Source organism: Capricornis sumatraensis, chromosome 9 (assembly GCF_032405125.1).
Source record: "Capricornis sumatraensis isolate serow.1 chromosome 9, serow.2, whole genome shotgun sequence".
Lineage (NCBI taxonomy): Eukaryota > Metazoa > Chordata > Mammalia > Artiodactyla > Bovidae > Capricornis > Capricornis sumatraensis.
In genome coordinates this window covers 15,946,164-15,971,634 of record NC_091077.1, presented here as the reverse complement: position 1 = coordinate 15,971,634, position 25,471 = coordinate 15,946,164, and the positions used below count along the sequence as shown (strand labels likewise).

General features: G+C 41.1%; 1 protein-coding gene and 1 non-coding gene across 2 annotated transcripts; one reads left to right on the top strand and one right to left on the bottom strand.

The window, feature by feature from the left end:
* Positions 1 to 261: 261 nt before the first annotated feature.
* Positions 262 to 11,645, bottom strand: ZNF557 (zinc finger protein 557). Its single transcript, XM_068981371.1, has 6 exons — positions 11,539 to 11,645; positions 10,909 to 10,997; positions 9,911 to 10,037; positions 2,202 to 2,297; positions 1,639 to 1,721; positions 262 to 1,133 (listed from the first exon to the last, which is right to left on the bottom strand). The coding sequence occupies exons 1-6, from the start codon at positions 11,567 to 11,569 to the stop codon at positions 351 to 353; spliced, it is 1,209 nt and encodes a 402-aa protein (XP_068837472.1). The 5' UTR covers positions 11,570 to 11,645; the 3' UTR covers positions 262 to 350.
* Positions 11,646 to 25,322: 13,677 nt separating this feature from the next.
* On the top strand, positions 25,323 to 25,394 carry TRNAS-GGA (transfer RNA serine (anticodon GGA)). The gene has a single exon. It is a non-coding gene; the product is annotated as a tRNA-Ser (tRNA).
* The last annotated feature ends 77 nt before the right edge of the window (positions 25,395 to 25,471 follow it).

Below are 25,471 nucleotides of genomic sequence, written 5' to 3'. Positions count from 1 at the left end.
AAGATATTTAACCCTGTAGAGAATCCAACACAGTGAGTAAATGAAGGTTCCCTGCCAACAACCAGCTACTAACTTGCCAGGTGTGCCAGTGAGCCATTTTGGAAGTGGACTCTTTGGCAATAAAGTGGAGGATGGCAGCTCCTGCTGACATCTTGATTTCAACCTCATGAGATCCTGACCAGAACTACACAGATAAGCTGGTTCTGAATTCCTGATCTATAGCTAATATATGTTTGCTGTTTAAAGCCACTATGTTTCAAGGGGAAATCTGTTATGCAGCAGCAGCTGACTCATACATCTAGTGTGAGTTGTCACAAGTTGTCTGAAAGATAAGAAATCAGTTACTGCATTCATATCCACCTGTTATGTATTCTCTTGTGCACAGAAAGGTAAGAATTAGTGGTGAAAGATTTTCCACAATGATTACATTCATAGGGTTTTTCTCCAGTGTGAGTTCTCACATGTTTCTTAACAGCTGAGAGATTATTAAATGCTTTCCCACAGTTACTGCATTCATAGGGTTTCTCACCAGTATGAATTCTCTTGTGAACAGTAAGAGAAAAGCTACTGCTGAAGGACTTTCCACACTGATTACACTCATAGGGTTTTTCTCCAGTATGAGTTCTCATATGCTGTGTCAGATATGAGCTCTTCCTAAAGGTTTTCCCACAGTCATTGCATTCATAAGGCTTCTCTCCTGTATGAATACTATTGTGCCCAGTAAGGGAGGACCTTGTGCTGAAGGCCTTGCCACACTGATTACATTCATGGTGATTCTCTCTCGTATGAATTCTCTTGTGGCTTTTGAGGTTACAACTAGTGCGGAAAACATGAAAACACTGGTTACATTCATAGGGTTTTTCTCCAGTGTGAATTCTCACATGCAGTCTAAGAGAGGAAGGATCATTGAAGGCTTTCCCACAGTCATTGCATTCATAGGGTTTCTCCCCATTATGTATTCTCTTATGAATAGTAAGATAAGATCTACTGCTGAAGGATTTTCCACACTGATTACAGTCATAGGGTTTTTCTCCAGTATGAATTCTTTTGTGCTGAGTAAGGTTAGATTTTGTGCTGAAGACTTTAAAACACTGATTACATTCATTGAGTTTCACTCCCAGATGACTTCTCTCCTGTTAAGAGATGAATGAAAACTATAGTTTATAATATTTTTTTAATATTCAATGCTGTTATACAAATTTTCTCTGCCAGGAATTCTGTTACATTATTATCATTGATGTTGTGGCTATCTATTTTAAATGTTTGTTAAATGGCTTCTGTCCAGTCTTCTGCCCAGTCTGAGTTTTTACAAGTTAAGAAAAGACAGACAGATGCATTGCCACAAGTCTTTATCATAGTCACAGATAATTTTCTGATAAGTTTAAGACTATTTTATATTTTGACAGTCACATTTAAGGAAGTATTTACTTGTGGGAACTCTGAGCAAAGAAACAAGTCTGGAGCTAATTTATAATTTTCTCCAAATTCACAAGTGATTTACAGTATCTCTCCTGAGATACCATTATCTCATATGTTAATGACATTTCCCTATAATGACTCCCCTGATTATTTTGTTGCTTTTCTAACTTATGAAATTTTCCAACTGAGAAAAACCAGAAATTACCACATTGGTCTTACCGCTCTAACACCATTAGAATGTTCTTTTCTAAAAATATGCTTCTTTGGAGTTAACCATTTTGCTTTAAGTACCGTCTCCAAATCTAAAACAAATTGAAAAGAAATTTAAGTTAATGGTGAAAAAAAATATGAGTAAAGACAAACTGAGGGATTAGGGTTTTTGAGGAGGTTTTCAAGGAAAAGCATATGAGTATACAAAATATAGGTACTAAAAAAGGACTCTAAAAGCATTAGGATTGGTCAGAGATTTACACTAGGAGGAATTATCAGGAAGGTAAAGTTCCAGGAAGGAATCAGAAAAAGAGTTTATACAAGACTTATTTAAAAAGGAAAAGGGACATTTTTTTCCCCTCTCTGAGTCCAAAGTAAAGTAGGAGACATTGAACAGAGGGTTAAAGAGGAAAAAAAGAAGGTGCATGAGGAAGCTCATACCAAATCTCTGTGGCCATCTCTGTCAGGAAAGAGCACATTTTAGGTATTTCCTAATGCAACACTCCCATGCCCTGAATCACTGGCTAGAGCTACACCTCCAAGACTATTCCTCATATCTTCCTAGTGCTCACCTGGACAGGTGCCTGGGAGAATCCCGCCTTCCTCTGTTATCACCTTGTCTTCTTGCTCCAACTGGGAGATCAGACTGCGTTTATCAACATGATATCCTATTCATGGAGAAAAGACATGTGCTATTGGGGGGCTGTGCAAGTGACAAGCAACTCTATGAAACTGAAGCCAAGAATTCTGAAGATAGGGAACTGTGGCTTTTGGAGCAATGGAATAATTATATCTAAATTCTAATGACTATAGTAACTCTCAGGAAACAAAAGTACAAGCAATCTCATTCAATATCCAGGGTGACAGGGCACACACAGTGCCAAAGTCCATACCCGAGTTTAAATACACAATACAAAAGCTATAAAGCTTTTAACTACAGAAAATATTAAGTCAGGGGAAGGAATATTCAGCTCATAGGGAAGGTGCTAAATAGCTCTACGAGCATGGGGATCATATCTGTCTCCTTCATCACCATACTTCTACACACCAGAAACACAGACAAGCTTGAAGTCTTGTGAGAAAAAAACGACAATGAAAATCATGGAATATGGAACTTTAAAAGTCCCTCCCTCTACAGAAACAGTGAATAAACTGGAAAAACTATCAGAACAACTTTATCAGAACCCTGAAAACTTACCAAAAGACTACGGCAACCAGGAAAATGCTTAATCAAGGACAAAAAATAGCTGACATTTTTAAGTGACCCTTGACTCACCCTCTGTTCCGTGCTTCGGCTATGACATTGAAGACAATTCCAAGTACTAGAGAAAGGAGGATAGACCCTCTTCTCAATACACTGTGGTGGTTTGTTTTGACCTTTCTGGTCGCTCCCTGAAGGACTGGCTCAAAGGGCTTGCCTTTACTTATCTAACCCCAAACTCTCCAAAGGTTGAGCTGGTTACACAGTGGGCTTGTGCTGAAGGCGTTAAAAAGGCAATATATTAGCCACTACTGCCTGAGGCAAATGGAAACAGCAGAGGAAAGCAAAAGGCAAACCAAGAAGCCTAGAATAAAAGTATAACCTAAAATGTTTTGGGGAATTTTTATAAAGCTTTTGAAAAGCTCCTTCATATTCCCTTAAATCTGGAAAGCCACATGCATACCAGACTTGGACACATACTCAGAAAAGACATGAGAGGGCATTAAGTCCTCACCTATGATAGACCTTCAGGCTCAGCACAAGGAAGAAGTGAAAATTCAGACAAAGTTGTAAACTGCCTGAGTTTGAAGGTATGCCCCTGCATAGAGACTCTGACTAGGAGCTTTTTTGTTCCAACTGTCTAAAGAAATCTCTGATAAGCCATTAGTTAACCATTAAGCTGGGGGTTCACTGGTGGCCAAAGAAAGGCAATGCCAAAGAATGCTCAAACTACCGCACAATTGCACTCATCTCACACGCTAGGAAATTCTCCAAGCCAGGCTTCAGCAATACATGAACCCCAAACTTCCAGATGTTCAAGCTGGTTTTAGAAAAGGCAGAGGAACCAGAGATCAAATTGCCAACATCCGCTGGGTTATCGAAAAAGCAAGAAAGTTCCAGAAAAACATCTATTTCTGCTTTATTGACTATGCCAAAGCCTTTGACTGTGTGGATCACAATAAACTGTGGAAAATTCTGAGAGAGATGGAAATACCAGACCACCTGACCTGCCTCTTGAGAAACCTATATGCAGGTCAGGAAGCAACAGTTTGAACTGGACATGGAACAACAGACTGGTTCCAAATAGGAAAAGGAGTACATCAAGGCTGTATATTGTCAGCCTGCTTATTTAACTCCTATGCAGAGTACATCATGAGAAACGCTGGGCTGGAAGAAGCACAAGCTGGAATCAAGATTGCTGGGAGAAATATCAATAACCTCAGATATGCAGATGACATCACCCTTATGGCAGAACATGAAGAGGAACTAAAAAGCCTCTTGGTGAAAGTAAAAGAGGAGAGTGAAAAAGTTGGCTTAAAGCTCAACATTCAGAAAACAAAGATCATGGCATCTGGTCCCATCACTTCATGGGAAATAGATGGGGAAACAGCGGAAACAGTGTCAGACTTTATTTTTGGGCTCCAAAGTCACTGCAGATGGTGACTGCAGCCATGAAATTAAAAGACACTTACTTCTTGGAAGGAAAGTTATGACCAACCTAGAGAGCATATTCAAAAGCAGAGACATTACTTTGCCAACAAACGTCCATCTAGTCAAGGCCATGGTTTTTCCAGTGGTCATGTATGGATGTGAGAGTTGGACTGTGAAGAAAGCTGAGTGCCGAAGAATTGATGCTTTTAAACTGTGGTATTGGAGAAGACTCTTGAGAGTCCCTTGGACTGCAAGGAGATCCAACCAGTCCATCCTAAAGGAGTCCAGTCCTGGGTGTTCACTGGAAGGACTGATGCTGAGGCTGAAACTCCAATACTTTGGCCACCTCATGTGAAGAGCTGACTCATTGGAAAAGACCCTGATGCTGGGAGGGATTGGGGGCAGGAGGAGAAGGGGACAACAGAGGATGAGATGGCTGGATGGCATCACCGACCCGATGCACTTGAGTTTAGGTGAACTCTGGGAGTTGGTGATGGACAGTGAGGCCTGGTGCGCTGTGATTCATGGGGTTGCAAAGAGTCGGACATGACTGAGCGACTGAACTGAACTGAACTCACTGGTGGCTCAGGGTAAAGAATCCACCTGTGAAGACAGGAGCCAGAGGTTCGATCCCTAAGTCAGAAAGATCCCCTAGAGAAGGGAATGGCAACCCACCTTACTCTTCTTGCCTGGGAAATGCCATTGCCAGAGAAGCCTGCAATACTATAGTCTATGGGGTTGCAAAGAGTTGGATGTAGAAACTAAAACAACCACCACCACCATTAAGCTAACAGAACAGTTTTCAGTGGCCATGTACAACGAATACTGACACTACAAAAATGAGTTCAAAAAGATCACTAAACATGCATATCACACCAACTATAAGAAACAATACCAACAAACTCTAGGGATGGGGAAAAGAAGTGATTCCAGAATTATGTTACAACATTCTAAATGTCTAGTTTTCAATAACAACAAAAAACTATAAGGCAGGCAAATAAACAAAAGTATTTAGATAGCATATTAAAAAGCAGAGACATTACTTTGCCAAGAAAGGTCCATCTCGTCAAGGCTATGGTTTTTCCAGTAGTCATGTATGGATGTGAGAGTTGGACTATAAAGAAAGCTGAGCGCCCAAGAATTGATGCTTTTGAACTGTGGTGTTGGAGAAGACTCTTGAGAGTCCCCTGGACTGCAAGGAGATCCAACCAGTCTATCCTAAAGGAAATCAGACCTGAATATTCGTCAGAAGGACTGATGCTAAAGCTGAAACTCCAATGCTCTGGCCACCTGATGTGAGGAACTGACTCACTGGAAAAGACCCTGATGCTGGGAAAGACTGAGGGGAGGAGGAGAAGGGGATGACAGAGGATGAGATAGTTGGATGGCATCACCAACTCAATGGAGATGAGTTTGAGCAGACTCCGGGAGTTGGTGATGGACAGGGAGGCCTGGTATGCTGTGATCCATGGGGTCATGAAGAGTTGGACACAACTGAGCGACTGAACTGAACTGATGGTCCATTACAGGAAAAAAAAAAAAATTAGTAGAAACTATCCTTGAGGAAGCCCAAATTTGGGGCTTGGTGACTACACCAAGAATTTAAATTAACTATTTTAAATATGATCAAGGATCTAAAGGAAACCATAAAACCAAATTCTGATCAAAGAGAAAATATCTTAAAGAGAGAAATTATAAAACAAAACCAAACATAAATTATGGAGTCGAAAAGCACAATAACTAAAATGAAAAATTCAAAAGAGGGGTTCAACAACAGACTTGAGCAAGAAGAAAGAATCAGTAACTAAGAAGATAGCACAATTTATACTACTCAGTCTGAAAAACAGAAGGACCGAAAAGAAACTAAATACGACCAGCACCTAAAAGACCCACAGGATACCAACATACACATAATAGGAGTCCCTCAAATGAAGAAGAAAATGGACAGAACGGATATTTAAAGAAATAATGGCTAAGAATTTCCCCAAATTTGATGAGACATAATGTACACAACCAAGAAGCTTGACAAACTCAAGTCAGGATAAACTCAAAGAATCAGAATCCATCCTAAAACACAATATAATTAAATTCTGAGAAGTCAAAGAGTATCCCTGACAGCAGCAAGAGAGAGGTGATTCAACACATACACTGAATCATTGTTAAGAGTAAGAGCCAATTTTGGATGAGAAAGCATAGGCAACAGACATTGGAAGATATACCGAAGCTACTTTAAAAAAAAGTTAACCAAAGATTCTATATGTAGCTAAACTGCCCTTCAAAAATAAATCAAGAAATTCCTATAAACAAAATCTGAATATTTGCCATTAACATATCTATCCTACAAGAAATGCTAACAGGAAATCTTTAACCTTGAAATGAATGGGCAATGAATACTGACTCAAATCCACACAAACATATGAAGAACACCAATAAAGGAAAATACACAGGTAAATATAAACATCAAAAACAATTGTTTATTTTTGGATTGTTAATTCCTTGTTATTTTTGGCTCCCTTTTTTTTCCAATATGATTTAAAAGAGAAATGCCTGTGTTAATGGGACACAAAGTATAAAGATATAATTTGTTACTAAGAAAAAAAAACAGTATAAGGAAGGGTGCAGCTATACAGGAGCTAATCTTTTGTATACTGAAATAAAGTCAATATTAAGTCAGAACAGACTGTCTAAAATTAAAACTGGAATCCCTCCCACAACCACTAAGAAAATAACTAAAAAACAGAAACAGAAATGAAAAGGGAATCAAAATGGTCCACTAGAAAATACCTAACACAAACGTAAACAATAATAGAGGAACAAAAATGATATAGAGCACACAGAAGACAAGAGAATGACACAACTAAGTCCTTCTTGCAAGGAATTCCATTAAAGGTAAATGGATTAATCTGGTGCAATTAAAAGGCAGATTTTAGCAGAACAGACAGGAAATAATCAATGATATATGACATATCTATAAGAGACTCACATTATATCTAAAGACACTAACAGGTTGAAAATCAACAAATGGAAAAACAAATTCCATACAAACAAGAGATAGAAAAGAGAGAATGTTTTGCCTCATACTACTATGAGGCAAAATGGACTTTGAGACAAAAACTGTTACAAGACACAAAAAAAGATACTACAACATGATTAAGACAACAATTAATCAAGAAGATATGATAATTACAGACATATACTACCTAACAACTAAGCTCTAAAATGTATAAATTCAAAACTCACAGAATTGAAGGGAGAAATAGATCTACAATAATAGTTGCATACTTCAATGCCCCACTTTTAATAATGGATAATGGGTAGAACAACCCGTTAAAAGATCAATAAGGAAACACAGGACTTAAACAATCCTATAAGCTTACTAGACCTCACAGACATAAAATACTTTATTCAGCAACAGTATATTCAACACAAGCGCATGTGAAAGATTCTCTGTAACAAAGCATACGTTAGCTCACAAAACAAGTCTACATAAATTTAAAAACAATAAAATCATATAAAGTATCTATTGGATCATGACAGAAGCAAATTAAAAGTAAGTAATAGAGAATATATATTGAACATTTTAATTAAGAGGACAATATTAGGGCTTCCCAGGTGGCACTAGTGGTCAAGAACCCATCTGCCACTGCAGAAGTAAGAGAAGTGGGTTCGATCCCTGGGCTGGGAAGATCCCCTAGAGTAGGAGATGGAAACCTGCTCCAGCATATTGGCCTGGAAAATTTCATGGACAGAGGAGCCTGGCAGGCTATACAGTCCATAGGGTCACAAAGAGTTGGACACAACTGAGTGAGCACACACCCAAGATGAGAATATAACCAAAATCATCTACAGATTCAATGAAATCAGCATCAAATTTCTAATAGCTTTAAAAAAAAAAATAAATGGACAAGCTGATCCTAAAATTCATATGGAATTGCCAAGGGATCCTGAATAGACAAAAAGCAATCTTGAAAAAGAACTAAATAGGAAGAACCCCATTTACTGACATTACCTCAAACTAACAGTAATGAAGACAATGTGGTACTGGCACAATGAGGGACCCATCAGGTTATGTCAGGTTTCCACAGGTTGATGGAAAATAACAGAGTACATAAGCTCACATGCTTATGGTCAAATAACTTTTGGCAACTGGGCCAAAACAGTTCAATGGGGAAGGGAATAGTCTCTGCTACAAAGGTGATGGGACAACTGAATTAATATATGCGAAAGAATTAAGCTGACAATTTCTCTAAGCCATATAAAAATTAACTCAAAATAGGTAAAAGATTTCATTGAAAAAGTAAAACTAGAACATTTTGGAGAAAAACACAGAGGCAAAATTTCAGGACCTTGGACTTGGCAATAACTAGGTATGATATCAAAAGCACAAGATAAAAAGAAAAAGTACATAAACTGGACTTCATCAAAATTAAAACTTTTGAGTATCAAAGAACACTATCAAGAAAATGAAAAGATATCACACAATGGGAGAAACCATTTACAAACAGGGTCTAGCATTCAGAATATAATAAACTTATTATAAAGTAAAATAAAGTAAAAATAAAAAGTTAAAAAAAAAAAAAGAACATAATAAACTTCCAAAACCCAAAACCAAAAGAAACAACAATTAAAAAATTGGCTTGAAAAGACATTTCTCCAAAAATGATATACAGTCAACAATTACATGAAAAAATGTTCTGTTTCATTAGTAATTAGGGAAATGCAAATCAAAACATGTAACAGGAAATGGCAACCGACTCCAGGATTCTCGCCAAAATTCCATGGACAGAGGAGTCTTGCAGGCTACAGTTCATGGGAACACAAAGAATCACACAACAGAGCATGCACTCAAACCAAAACAGGTGAGATACCACATTATACCCAAGATGATGGCTATCTTCAAAAAAGCAAACTGGGGGAAGACACAGAGAAATTGGAACTTTCACATAGTGGTGCAGCTGCTGTAAAACACTGGTTGGTGGTTCCTCAGAAAACTGAACATAGCAATATGAAACCCCAAATTCCACTCCTAGATATACACCAAAAAGGAACTGAAAATAGGTGTTTAGACAAACGCGTGTACACAAATATTCATAGCAGCATTATTTAAACTAGGCAGTAAGTGGAAACTACCCAAATGTCTATTAACCAATGAATCAAAAAACCAAAATGTGGTATATCCATAAAGTGGATTATTCAGTCATAAAAAGGAATAAAGAACTTATAAATGCTACAACACAGGTAAACCTTTAAATATTAAGTTGCCTGAAAGAAATGGGAAAGATGACATATTTCATAATTTCATTGATATGAAAATATTCCAAATAGGCAAATCCACAGAAACAGGAAGCAAATTAGTAGTGGCAGGCAGTAGGGGGGTGGGGAAGATAACAGGTACTGATCAATTAATGGGTACAGGTTTCTTTCAAGGGTGATGACAATGCTCTGAAATTAGTGTTGATGGTTGCACAACTCTGACTATATCAAAAGCCAAGCAATTACCTTCAATTAAAAAAATTTTTAATAAATTAAAAAAAACTTTTAATGATTAAAATGGTAAATTTTATGTTGTATGAATGATAGATACCTCAGTTTTTAAAAAGTCTTGTTAGCTGAGTCATTAAATAAACGCAGGAATAATGTAGGGCTTACCAAGCCACGCCAGGTTCCTGCAGTTCTCCAGCATCACATCTCTGTACAGTTTTCGCTGAGAAGAGTCTAGCAGTGCCCACTCCTCCTGGGTGAACTCCACGGTCACGTCCTCGAAAGTCACGAAGTCCTAAACCACCATAAACACTGTGGTTTAACTAAGGACCATCCCCACCAATGCTGAGAGAAAAAGAGCCAAGGACAACAACAGTAGGAAGAGAGAGTCCAAGGCAGGAGCTGTATGGGCAGGGTTCTGAGCTCTGCTCTCAACTGCTCCTGGGTTTGGCCCTGGACACTCATCTCCTGTCTACTCATGCCCACCCCCAGGGCCACTTGTGCCCCTAACACACAGGCAATTTTATTTTCCAGTGAGACCGGGACATCCTGCAATCGAATTCCCCTCAACCTCAAAGGCTGAGCACAGGTCTAAGACACTGCAGAAATCAGAGAAGTACTTGGCAAATGGATGAAAGATGCCCCAGTGGCCACCAGCAACAGTCATGTATTTCCTTAGCTTCCCCTTAAAACTCTCACCAAAGGGGGCTGAGAGTGGGGAGGAGGGAAGGAGGGAAGGAATGGGAGTTTGGGATTAGCAGAGGCAAACTATTATATATAGGATGGATAAATCACAAGTCCTACCGTATAGCACAGGTAACTATATTCAATGTCCTGTGGTAAACCATAATGGAAAGAATATGAAAAAGAAAATATATGTATGTGTGTATAACTGAGTCACTTTGCTGTACAGGATAAATTAATATTGTAAATCACTAATACCTCAGTAAAATTAAAAAACAAAACTCTCAGCAAAACATGGTGTAGACAGTGACCTTGGAGGAAGCTCGACGTGGCAGTAAATGCTGACATGTGCTGACGTTGTTTGGGTTGCCCCGAACCCTCCACCAGATGCTGAAAACCTGATCCAGCTCCAGGTCACTGAAGGGACAAGTCTAACTTTTGGTCAAAGGAATACGATCTGGAAACAGGAATGTCTGACTCACCTGTAACCAGTCTGTCAGGAAGCCACGGGCCAACCCTTCCTCCTCTGTGTATCCTTTCTGGTGAGAGGCTGTGTACAGGGATGACTGAGCTGGAGAAGAAGAAATATCCCAAGAACCCAGGCTTGCCCGCTGTTCTCATTCATAAATCTGGAGGCTTAGGCTTCCTCACATACTTGTAATTGACTGTATCCCCAACACACAGAGAGGACATACCGACACCCAAACATCCACACCCAGCTTCCCCCGGAGGCAGAACGGAGCTGTCTCATTCGGGGTCAGAAAATAGGGCCAAAGGTCTTACACCACACTGGAGCAAGAAAAGACTATTCCTGTTCTGCAGATGAAGAAACTAAACTGCCAAAGGATACCACTGTTGCTAGCTCAAGTGTATACAAAGAATCAGAAGTATAATTCAAAAGCTCCCACACATTTGCAACACACGTGACATCTCCCCAGATTTACAAACCAGCTAAGTCCCAATCCCAAGCAGCAGAGAGTCAGGCCTCTGTGACCTTGGGGCTCCAAGGGTAACACTCATGCCTCATCTGCTCAGTCCCCTCCCACCATCTGCTCTGTGGTGCATGAGACTCTAGCACCTGGTCAGTTCTGAGGGCTGACCCTCAAACTCACCACAAATGGAGGACAGGACCATGGTCGCCATCCTGCAATTCAGACAGTGACGTCTTCCTCAGCAACAGGGAGCTGGAGAACCAGGACGCCCCTCCTCTCGTCCCCACAGTGCACTCAGGACGGCTCTGGAATGAATGGGAAAATATGAAGTTGTCACAGTCTCTCTCTCCAGGCTACTGAGGATGACCCTTTCGTAGACTGTCCATCACGTCCTCCATCAAAATGCAGAATGTGTGTGTACACACTGCTACCTTTAAAATGCACTGGCATGCACGTTCTTAACCACTGAGCCAGCCAGGAAGCCCAGCAAAGGACTACTGTTTCAGTTACTAAGGTTGGGGATGATTTGTCACGCAGCGATAAGTAACAAATACATCCTCACTTTCAGCAGATGGTCCTGTATCCTACTTCTCAGTCATCTTCGTGAGAAGGAATCTATCTTCCCATCTTGTCACCAAAACTGTGTCCTGCGCCATGGTTTTCTCCCTCTCTGGTTATAAACGAGGACCTGGCTTCTCTACAATGCCGGGTGGGGCCGTTCTGTTCTGTGCTCCATCCCTTTTAGGAGTTGGACACCAGCAATTATCTCTACTTTGCCCTTCCTTTCAAGCTCTCCCACTCTACTGGACTCCCTCGCACCATTTAAACTCAATGCAGTGTTTTCAGTAGTGAGACACTACTATTCTAACCACAGAGTTTTCTTTCTAGTTACCACCCAGTCTCTCTCCCTCATCACAGCCAAAGTTTTTTTTTTTGTTTTCACTCTCTATTTCATTTCCTCATGTCCCACCCACTCTGAGATACAGTTTCGTTCGGTTTCCACCACTACCTATTCAATTGGTAGAACTGCCACTGATCTTATTTACAGAACAAAAACAGAGATTGCAACTACAATGATACCATTTCTTATCTGTCAGACCAGCAAAGACACAGGGGACCACATCTTTCATTGCCAAGGTTGTAGAGAAGAGCACTCTTATACACTGTTGGGGTACAAATACAGCCCCTATGGAAGGAAATCTGTCAACCGCAAGTGAAATGCAAACATTTATCATATTCCTGTCAATCATACTACAAGGAATCTATTTGAAAGACTGTTGTTGTTTAGTTGTTAACTCATGTCCGACTCTTTGCAACCCCATGGATTGTAGTCTGCTAGGCTCCTCCATGCAAGGGATTTCCCAGGCAAGAATACTGCAGTGGATTGCCATTTCCTTCTCCAGGGGACCTTCCTGACCCAGGGATCGAACCCATGTCTTCTGCATTAGCTGGCGGATTTTATACCACTGAGCCACCAGGGAAGTCCCTGTCAATATCAGCAGTTCACATTTTCTGTTTCTCTGATGACATACAAAATCTGAACAGACTGATCACTAGCAAGGAGACTGCATCAGTAATAAAAAAAACCTCTCAGTGCATGAAAGCCCAGGACCAAGCAGCTGCACAGATTAACTTTACCAAACATTCCAAGAAGAACTAACACCAAGCCTTCTCAAACTCTTCCCAAAAATAGAAGAGGGGGGAATTCTTTCACAGTTCACAGGGAAAGTATTTCCCTGATACTGAAAACCAGACAAGGAAGCCACACAAAAAAGAAAATTACAGGTCAACAGCCCTGATGAACAGATGCAAAAATCCTCAACAAAATATTAACAAACCAAATTCAACAATAAATCATACATCATGGATCACACACCATGATCAAGTAGGATTTATTCCCAGGATAAAGGGGTGGTTCAAATCAATCAATGTGGTATACCACACAAACAAAATAAGGAAAAAAAAAATCATATAATTATCTCAACAGATGCAGAAAAAGTATTCAACAAAATTTAACATCCATTTATGATAAAAACTCTCCACAAAGCAGGTACAGAGGAAACATACCTCAAGATAACAAAGGCCATATACAATAAGCCCACAGCTAACATACTCAATGTGAAAAGCTGAAAGCTTTTCCTCTAAGATCAGAACAGGCAAGGATGCCCACACTCTTGCCACTTCTATTCAACATAGTACTGGAAGTCTCAGCTGGAGCAATCAGGCAAGAAAAAGAAATAAAAGGCATCTAAATTGGAAAGAAAAAAGTAAAACCTTTTCACTATTTGCAGATGGCATGATTTTACATATAGAAAACCATAAAGATTTCATTAAAAAACTTATAACAATTGAATTCAGTTAAGTTGCAGGGTACAAGATCAATACACACAAAATCTGTTGTTTCCTTACACTAATAATGACCTATAAGAAAAATAAATTAAGAAAACAATCCCATTATACAATTGCATCAAAAAGAATAAAATACCTAGGAATTTAACCAAGGGTGTGAAAGACCTATATACTGAAAACTATAAGCCACTGCTCTTGCACTTTCGTATAAATTTTAGGTGTTCTATTTCTGTAAAAAATACCACTGGATTTTTGATAGGGATTACTTTCAACCTGTATATTGTCTTGGGTACTATGGACATTTTAACAATATTAATTCTCTCAATCCATGCCTAGAGTCCTAATCCTAGTTTGAATCCAAAATATTCTGTGTCCTGGCAAAACCCTCATGCATGAGGGTTCAGTCATTCAGTTGTATCCAACTCTTTGCAACCCCATGGACTGTAGCCTGTGAGGTTCCTCTGTCCGTGGGATTTCCCAGTAACCATACTGGAGTGAGTGAGTTGCCATTTCCTTCTCTAGGCAATCTTCCCGACCCAGGGACCAAACTTGGGTCTCCTGCATTGGCAGGGGGATTCTTTACCACTGAGCCACCTGGCAAGCCCGGCAAACCCTTCAGTCGAATAAAAGAGGATAGTTGGTTACCATAAATTGTGCACTCAAAGCATATCTACTGCATGACAATCAAGCATTCCTCTTAAGAATGTTACAGAAAAGACAGGATGAAAAAGGCACACACACAAACACAGTTAGTGAAAACCAACAATATAAGATTACTCAAAATGATCTGCAATATAAATCACCAGACTGTATTTCAGAAACAGTTAAAGAACTGAAGTTAATTCTTATTAGAAAGCAAGGTGTAGAGTATAATCTGCAGAAACTACTGCCCTACCCTTCCATCTACAAGCTGTTGCTCAGTATTCCTCCAACTGATTTTTAAATCTCATGAAGATAAAACAAAACAAACAAAACACAAAATAAAACCGAACACTTGCTCCAAAGACATTTGGTTGCTGGTTAATTCAATTTTGAATTTCTGTTGCCAATATAAAAAAGTACAAATTACTTTTCCCCCCATGCACCCTATTTTCAATCTTTGTGGAAGATTTATAGGGTTTTAGAAGTCAAACTGAACCAGGCCTGAGGAATGTTGCTGAGCAGTCCTGCTAGTCTTTAGTGGGATGACTTTTGATACTACAGATACACATATATATTTATACTCAAATATATAAAATATGCTTAAAATATATACAATCCTAAAATTTTCGGTATTATGGAGCACAAGTAAATCTATATTTGTTATATATAGTTATTTACATGTTTGTTTAATGTGCATTTGCACATAACTGTATTTACTTATTTACACAGGCATCACCACACTTCTTACTATCTTTCCCTTGAATATGCTAAGTCACTTCAGTCGTGTCCGACTCTGTGCTACCCATAGACGGCAGCCAACCAGGCTCCCCCGTCCCTGGGATTCTCCAGACAAGAACACTGGAGTGGACTGCCATTTCCTTCTCCAATGCATGAAAGTGAAAAGTGAAAGTGAAGTCGCTCAGTCTTGTCCGACTCTTGGCGACTGCATGGACTACAACCTACCAGGCTCCTCTGTCCATGGGATTTTCCAGGCAAGAGTACTGGAGTGGGGTGCCATCACCTTCTCCCTCCCTTGGATATAATCCCCATCAAACAATTTTTTTTTTTAAAGATACTTGCACTTGCAGTGACTCCTTGTGTTTACGACCTGAGCACAGGAAAGGCCTATTAGCAGTTCTGCATAGCTGAGGCTGCTGGAAATTGTTTTTATAAAACCCACATGGTACTCACCTGGTCACACAGAAATCCACGTGTCAATGAGGACAGGTGAACCTTGAGACTGGTTTCAACTCAGACTTGAACTCCAGAAATAATTTACTTGTCTGTTGTGGGGTGGGGGGAGAAAAAGGATACAAAGATTGCTTTTGAGATTTTCTGGGGGGCATAATACAATTGCTGGATGGAAGGGCCGCACCATTCACTCTTCTTTCTATTAATATTTACTGTACCAATTTAACACGTAATTGCAAGTTACGACTAGATTTTCCTGATTCTTGTCCAGCCATCTGCCCTCTGAGTAGGAGGAAGCGGCTTCACGCGGTGTGCATTCATTCAACGTGCTCAACTCTTTTAACTGGATAGTGACTGTCTATCCAGACACTTTTAACAAGACTCGTCACTCAAGGGCACTAGAAGTGTCTCCGCTAACCTTTTAAGTTCATTCAGGGCTTTGAAGATTTTAAGACCCTAGAACAGGGTTTGCAAATCTCAGCACTATTGATAATGCTTTGTCACGGGGGCTATTTAGTGCACTGTAGGATGTCCAATAGCATCCCTGGCTTCCACCCACTCGAAGCCAGTAGCAGCCCCTCCAATTTGTAACAACCAAAACAATGCCCCCAGACGACTAAATGTCCCCTAGGAGGCAAAAAACACACCAGGGTAAGATGGTGGGGAGATGGGGAATTCTGAGAAGGGGACAGCGGTGCCCAGAGCTAGGAGGAAACCGAAGCTATCCGCCGACCTGCCGTAACAGCCTGAGGCCCCAGGGGTGGAAACGCGGCTCACGGGAAAGGGGGAGGAACGCTATAGCCCGTGACCGGGGTGCCCCAAACTCATGCCCCTTCCTAGACTCCTACGGGAGCCCAGGAGGGCCGGCAGCCCACAGAGTCCTGCCTCTTGCAATGATGCCGAACATACCACGTGAATCCAATCCCCCAGCGGAGAAGACCGTACCCACAGTTCAGCGAGCCGCCCCGCTATTTCTTCCTCTGTACCATCGACGTTTCCGCTTCCGGGCTTGGGCTGGAGCAGGGGCTTCAGTTTCCGGCATCTAGCCGCCGCGGACAGTGAGGCCCTGCAGGGTTGAGGCGGCGGGCGACTGCGGCCTTGCACCCAAGCCTCGGACGAGGCGTTCTCGCTTGCGTAGTGAGTCCAAGGGTGGGCCGTAGTGTGGGTCAGAGCCAGGGACTGAAACCGGCTCTAGGGGCGGGGCTGTGGGCGGGCACCAGCTTGTGGGCGGAACCAAGGCTGGAGGGCTCGGTTGTGGGCGGACACCCGTCCTGTGAGGGGACTAAGGACCGGGCTTTGACTGGGTGCGGATCTGAGGGGCGGTGCTAGAGTCTCACAGCCTAACGCCGGGCAGAGACTAGTTCCAGGGGCGGGGATAAGGACGGGCCGGAGAGCGGGAGAAGGCGGCTCCAGGGACCGGATCGAAGGCGGCGGGTTGGCGGGGGTGTGTGGGGGAGTGGTGGGGCAGTCCAAGCATTCCCAGGCTGTACAGGTTCCGGGGTGCGGGTGGCGGGGGGAGTTCCTGGTTGCTGAGTGATAAAGAATCCACCTGTCAATAAAGGACAGGCTGGTTCGATCCCTGGGTGGGGAAGATGCCCTGGAGAAGGAAATGGCAACCCCTTCCGGTATTCTTGCCTGGGAAATCCCATGGACAGAGGAGACTAACGGGCAAAAGAGAGAAATATGACTTAACCACTAAACAACAAGTAGATGAAAGCTAAACAAACAGCTTTTCTTCAGTCCTTTCCCCATGTTCGGGAACCTCACACAGCCCAACAAAACCACATGCCATATATAGGACTTTTTTTTTTTTTAACGGCCGTCCTTAAATTTTTTTATAAAATTGGATCGTATATTCACTTTTCTCTTTAACTTGCTATCACAAATCAGTAGATAGGGATCTAATGCTATTTTATTTTAATTTTTTGTGGGAGAGGGGGCTAGGTCATAGATACACATATAGAAATCTTTACTGTCTCATACCATCTCGCAGTCCTTTTACCCAGATATAACCATAATTTTCTCCTCTAACCATCCAGATTCAGTGTATGTAAGTATGTCTGTGTATGTGTTCGTACAGTTCCAAGAGGGAAGTCCCTAAGCAGGAACTGAAGCTGATAAATTGCATCTGGATTTACTGAAGAGATTTAAATTTATACTGGAGAATGATAAACCAGTGATGAATTCTTAGAAATTAAACAAACAGGAGAAATTTACCATTTAGATGATCCAAAGAAAAAATGAGAGAGAAAATGTAATCATAATATCTAGATCAGATTCAAGTCCTAGAATGGTAAACATCTATGTAGTAAAACAATAGTTCGGTTCAGTCACTCAGTCGTGTCCGACTCTTTGCGACCCCATGAATCGCAGCACTCTAGGCCTCCCTGTCCATCACCAACTCCCGGAGTTCACTCAGACTCAAGTCCATCGAGTCAGGGATGCCATCCAGCCATCTCATCCTCTGTCATCCCCTTCTCCTCCTGCCCCCAATCCCTCCCAGCATCAGAGTCTTTTCCAATGAGTCAACTCTTCACATGATGTGGCCAAAGTACTGGAGGTTCAGCTTCAGCATCAGTCCTTCCAATGAACACCCAGGGCTGATCTCCTTCAGAATGGACTGGTTGGATATCCTTACAGTCCACAGGACTCTCAAGAGTCTTCTCCAACACCACAGGTCAAAAGCATCAATTCTTCAGCGCTCAGCTTTCTTCACAGTCCAACTCTCACCTCCATACGTGACCACAGGATAAACCGTAGCCTTGACTAGACGGACCTTAGTCGGCTAAGTAACGTTTCTGCTTTTGAATATGCTATCTAGGTTGGTCATAACTTTTCTTCCAAGAAGTAAGCGTCTTTTAATTTCATGGCTGCAGTCACCATCTGCAGTGATTTTGGAGCCCAAAAAAATAAAGTCTGACACTGTTTCCACTGTTTCCCCATCTATTTCCCATGAACTGATGGGACCAGATGCCATGATCTTCGTTTTCTGAATATTGAGCTTTAAGCCAACTTTTCACTCTCCACTTTCACTTTCATCAAGAGGCTTTTTAGTTCTTCTTCACTTTCTGCCATAAGGGTGGTGTCATCTGCATATCTGAGGTTATTGATATTTCTCCTGGCAATCTTGATTCCAGCTTGTGTTTCTTCCAGTCCAGCGTTTCCCATGATGTACTCTGCATAGGAGTTAAATAAGCAGGGTGACAATATACAGCCTTGACGTACTCCATTTCCGATTTGGAACCAGTCTGTTGTTCCATGTCCAGTTCAAACTGTTGCTTCCTGACCTGCATACAGATTTCTCAAGAGGCAGGTTAGGTGGTCTGGTATTCCCATCTCATTCAGAATTTTCCACAGTTTATTGTGATCCACACAGTCAAAGGCTTTGGCATAGTCAATAAAGCAGAAATAGATGTTTTTCTGAAACTCTCTTGCTTTTTCCATGATCCAGCAGATGTTGGCAATGTGATCTCTGGTTCCTCTGCCTTTTCTAAAACCAGCTTGAACATCAGCTGGTTCATCATAAATTGACTTTCAATTTATCCTAACTTATTATATAATTATAAGGGGGATTGCATTTTAACATAGCAAGAAAAGTACATGCTGATTTTCTCAGGGAAGAAGATTATTAGAAAAAAATCAAAAGCTGAAAAATGAAAAAGCCATATAAGTAGCTAATTTAGAAATACAGAATTACAACCAGAAAAACAAGTAGTTCTTTGTGGAAGTCAGAATAAAGACTGGATAAGTAGCTTTTCATGAGGCTTAAAGTTTTGTTTGAGATATAGGTGTATGCTGCTGCTAAGTCGCTTCAGTCATGTCCGACTCTGTGGGACCCCATAGACGGCAGCTCACCAGGCTTCCCCGTCCCTGGGATTCTCCAGGCAAGAACAATGGAGTGGGTTGCCATTTCCTTCTCCAATGCATGAAAGTAAAAAGTGAAAGTAAAGTTGCTCAGTCGTGTCTGACTCTTAGCGACCCCATGGACTACAGCCTACCAGGCTCCTCTGTCCATGGATTTATAGATACATACAAACACACACACAGAAACCTGAATTTTTATTCCAAAGAGATCATCAAACTTGGTAGAATTTATTTTAAAAAGGATCTCTTTGCAAAAATAGAATTTAAGAATCACAGACTTCAAGCATTGAAAAAAAAAAAAAAAAGGTAATCACCCTGGTGGGAAAATGAATAGCACATTACATTGCACAATACATTGCAAGCGTTTTCTGTACATTGTTGTTTAAGTCACTAAGCTGTGTCTGACACTTTGTGTCCCCATGGACTGTAGCCCTCCAGGCTCCTCTGTCCATGGGATTTCCCAGGCAAGAATACTGGAGTGGGTTACCATTTCCTTCTCCAGGAGAATCTTCCTCATGGAAGGATTAAATCTGTGTCTCCTGCATTGGCAGGCGAGTTCTTTACCACTGAAGCCACTTAATGTACTTTACTTCGGAGTATTTTCACAGCAACCCATAAGGAAGATACTATTATCTATCTCCATTTTACAGATGAAGAAATCAATGGGAGTGTATTGCTAAAATGTAAATATTTCATTAACATTTTCAATAGTTATTTCAAAATCATTATTGAACTTTATTTTCATTAGTAAAATAATATCTCATTATAGCAAGTAAAAAAGTATGTAGAAAACAGTTTAATAAAACTGCAGTTTTCTTCTTATATAGTTAAATATATCAATCACTTTATTTATTGGATTTCTGTCTCAAATCTAGGAAGGTAATTCCTATCCTAGAGGTTTACTACAAAACTTTACTAAATACTCAAGTATCAGGAATCCTATATTATGCAAGCTTCCTGAACACAAACACACAAAAAAAATCCATTATTGTAAGGTATAGTTTGGGCCAAGGCAGAAAGAGGAAAGACGACCTCAACAGAAGCAGGTTACCTTTATTCAGACAAGGAGGGGCAACAGTCGGCCTAACAACCAGGAGAGGGATCAGGGAGGCTCCATATTTATAGGGAGGTTTCTGTAAACGATAAGGGAAATGCTAATCAGGTGGGATGTTTGGGGTATACTTTAGTTGAGATGGCATTTGTAGTTGGGCAGGGGGTGATGGTGGCTCAGATGGTAAAGCGTCTGTCTACAATGCAGGAGACCTGAGTTCGATCCCTGGGTCAGGAAGATTCCCTGGAGAAGGAAATGGCAACCCACTCCAGTACTCTTGCCTAGAAAACCCCACGGACGGAGGAGCCTGGTGCAAGCTACTGCCCATGGGGTCGCAAAGAGTCGGACACGACTGAGCGACTTCACTTCAGGGGGTGATAAGTCTTCTGGGCAGGTGTAGGGGGTGGAAGGTTTCTGGACAGGGGGTGATAAATCCCAGATAGATGCAACCAGCCTGGAGCATCAGGGCAGGACCTAAAGTTCTGTTTTGTTTTCTCCGTAGTTAGATGATTCAGCAAGGGCCTTTGAGACTGTTGTTTTCTTTTCTAGGCCCAAAAGACTCCTTCAAGTATAATAAAGCCTTTGATGCAAAATTCTTTAATTATTAATGAATTGATATTAATGCAAATCATAATCAGGCAAGATTTACTGTTAAGTAACAAATAAGTAACAGCTTATTAAAAAGCAGAGACATTACTTTGCTAACAAAGGTCTGTCTAGTCAAAGCGATGGTTTTTCCAGTAGTCATGTATGGATGTGAGAGTTGCACTATAAAGAAAGCTGAGCACCAAAGAATTGATGCTTTTGAGCTGTGGTGTTGGAGAAGACTCTTGAGAGTCCCTTGGACTGCAAAGAGATCCAACCAGTCCATCCTAAAGGAAATCAGACCTGAATATTCATCGGAAGGACTGATGCTAAAGCTGAAACTCCAATGCTTTGGCCACCTGATGTGAAGAACTGACTCATTGGAAAAGACCCTGATGCTGGGAAAGACTGAAGGTGGGAGGTGAAGGGGACAACAGAGGATGTGATGGTTGTATGGCATCACTGACTTGATGGACATGAGTTTGAGTAAACTCCGGGAGTTGGTGATGGGCAGGGAGGCCTGGTGTGCTGCAGTCCATGGGGTCACAGAGTCAGACATGACTGAGCAACTGAACCGAATTGAACAAATATTTATACTTTAGAAATTTAGAAATGTAATTAATGACATTTATGACATTAATTTATGACATTATGTCATAATTGACATAAATTAATGTAATTTATAATGTTAATGCATGTAAGAAGAATTTTTTCCAATCTCACTAACTGCCAGGAAATCACTTTTAAAAATGCATTGCAAGGGGGAAAAAATGCATTGCAGCATTATTAAAAACAGCAAAGAGATGTTAACAACCTAAATCACTTTAATAGATGAAAGAATAAGGAAAATGGGTCATATACATACAATGGAATATTATTTAACCTTGAAAAGGAAGGAAATCCTGTCATATGTTATAACATGCATGAGCCTTAAGGGCATAATGGTAAGCAACATAGATCAGTACAAAAGAACAGAGGTTGCATGATTCCACTTAAATGAGGTATCTAAAGTAGCCAGACATCCTGGAATGTGAAGTCAAGTGGGCCTTAGAAAGCATCACTACGAACAAAGCTTGTGGAGGTGATGGAATTCCAGTTGACCTATTTTAAATCCTGAAAGATGATGCTGTGAAAGTGCTGCATTCAATATGCCAGCAAATTTGGAAAACTCAGCAGTGGCCACAGGACTGGAAAAGGTCCGTTTTCATTCCAATCCCAAAGAAAGGCAATGCCAAAGAATGCTCAAACTACCACACAATTGCACTCGTCTCACACGCTAATAAAGTAATGCTCAAAATTCTCCAAGCCAGGCTTCAGCAATACATGAACCCCAAACTTCCAGATGTTCAAGCTGGTTTTAGAAAAGGCAGAGGAGCCAGAGATCAAATTGCCAACATCCTCTGGATCATCGAAAAAGCAAGAGAGTTCCAGAAAAACATCGATTTCTGCTTTATTGACTATGCCAAAGCCTTTGATTGTGTGGATCACAATAAACTGTGGAAAATTCTGAAAGAGATGGGAATACCAGACCACCCGACCTGCCTCTTGAGAAACCTATATGCAGGTCAGGAAGCAACAGTTCAAACTGGACATGGAACAACAGACTGGTTCCAAATCGGAAATGGAGTACATCAAGGGTGTATATTGTCACCCTGCTTATTTAACTTCTATGCAGAATACATCATGAGAAACGCTGGGCTGGAAGAAACACAAGCTGGAATCAAGATTGCCAGGAGAAATATCAATAACCTCAGATATGCAGATGACACCACCCTTATGGCAGAAAGTGAAGAAGAACTAAAAAGCCTCTTGATGAAAGTGAAAGTGGAGAGTGAAAAAGTTGGCTTAAAGCTCAACATTCAGAAAACGGAGATCATGGCATCTGGTCCCATCAGTTCATGGGAAATAGATGGGGAAACAGTGGAAACAGTGTCAGACTTTATTTTTTTGGGCTCCAAAATCACTGCAGATGGTGACTGCAGCCATGAAATTAAAAGACGCTTACTTCTTGGAAGGAAAGTTATGACCAACCTAGATAGCATATTGAAAAACAGACGTTACTTTGCCAACAAAGGTCCATCTAGTCAAGGCTATGGTTTTTCCTGTGGTCATGTATGGATGTGAGAGTTGGACTGTGAAGAAAGCTGAAGAATTGATGCTTTTGACCTGTGGTGTTGGAGAAGACTCTTGAGAGTCCCTTGGACTGCAAGGAGATCCAACCAGTCCATTCTAAAGGAGATCAGCCCTGGGATTTCTTTAGAGGGAATGATGCTGAAGCTGAAACTCCAGTACTTTGGCCACATCATGTGAAGAGTTGACTCATTGGAAAAGACTCTGATGCTGGGAGGGATTGGGGGCAGGAGGAGAAGGGGACGACAGAGGATGAGATGGCTGGATGGCATCCCTGACTCGATGGACTTGAGTCTGAGTGAACTCCGGGAGTTGGTGATGGACAGGGAGGCCTGGCGTGCTGTGATTCATGGGATTGCAAAGAGTTGGACACGACTGAGCGACTGAACTGAACTGAACTGAACTGAAAGTAGTCAAACATAAATACAAATTAGAAGGGTGGTTTCCAAGATAGGGGTAAGGGGATCTGGGGAGTTGTTTGGTGAGTATAGTTTCACTCATGCATAATGTTGGGGGGGCCAGTTCTGAGAATCCATTGCACCACAGTGTGCATGTGGTTGAACATAATGTAATGTGTGCTTATACATTGTTTGCAGGGTGAATTTTATGTTGTGTGTTTTTTGTCACAAAATAAATTTAAGACATAATACCTATCCTAATATGTAATTCAAAGAATAGAAATAGATATTAAAATAGAAAATATTAAAATGGTATTAAACCTTAAAAAAAAAAAGATGTGCTTTCTGGTTCTGGATAAGACAGTGTAGACTCATTTTTTTGACTTTCTATGCTAAATACAATTAAAAACCATGGAAATAATTAAACAGACTATGTGTGGAAATTGAAAGAAGAAAAGAGGAAGACAGACTGGGAAAGAACCTCCGCATTTGAGGAAAAACACAACTGTGAGGTCTTAGGTTTTATTTGAACCACCTATTTATTTCATACTGATCACCAGAGAAACTTGCAACCTGGAATTACCAACAGACACAAACAAACAGAAAGAACCTGTTTTGCTGAAAGTTTTACTTTCATTTTAGTTTTGAAGGATTTTTTAACAAAGAAACCACTTATTATACATATAAACCATTTCAACTTTATATAGATTATTTGACTTAATTTCAATCTACAGCCATTAAAAGAAAAGAAATAGAAACAACAGAGAGGTAATTGCATATAAATCACCAAATTGGGCCAACCTACATCCAAACTTAAACAGCACTAGAAAGTCCTTAGTTCACAGCAATCCTGAGTCCCAGTTTGAAAAGGGCTCCAAGGGGCCAGGGGCTTGGGGGTGTATCCACCCCACAGATGAGACTTCAAATCACAGTTTCAGGAGCTCCCACCACCAACTGATAACATGATCAGTTTGCCCACAAAAGTGCAGCTCTGGTTTTACTTTAACCTCTTAACAATTTTTTACTGTTTTGTTTCACCTTACAAGTCATAGGATTTCATTAGACACCGGGGGGTGGGGGGGGTTGGCCAGACCTCCAGGGCTGAAAAATTCCAAGATTCACTTCCTTTCTTATCTAAAGTGCCCCCTGACCAGCTGTGCTTGCAGGCATCCAGGAAGTGTCCAGGCAGGTCAGAAGCAGGGTAGAGGCCTGCTCCCCTGCTTTTAAAGCCTGAACGAGACTTCCTCCATTTTAATCCCCCTAACAGAACCCTAAGGAGGACCTGTTCTCTTTGGCCAAAAGATTAGAACATGGGACTCACAGAACAGAAACATTTTTGACAAAACTTGCCCTACATCACCCAAAACCACAGATAACCCCCTGACGTCAGTGGGAACTAAGCAGGAAGTATAGATGCCTGTTACCCATCTAAGGTCATCAGATAGCGTAAGGTATGTTCCTTGCTGCTGACCCAGGCTTCACTGACTGCAAGTGACCAAGAAGTCACGCTATCGGCCCACTGGGCAACATCAATAAGAGTAACTCAGAAATCTGCTTTCCTATTCAACCCACCTCCAGCAGAAAACAGCCAACAATCCAGGTGGATGCTTTCATATTCAGTATATATCAGTGGAGACAAAGCTGGGAGTTTGTCCTATTGTCTCCCACAGGTATAGGATATAGCCTGCTGGATCGGTATCAGGGAGACTAAGATGGAGGTCTGGACATTTGCCTCCATGTAATGGCAGCAGGCTTCCCTGGTGGCTCAGATGTTAAAGCGTCTGCCTGGAATGCAGGAGACCCAGGTTCAATCCCTGGGTTGGGAAGATCCCCTGGAGAAGGAAATGGCAACCCACTCCAGTACTCTTGCCTGGAGAATCCCATGGAGGGAAGAGCCTGGTAG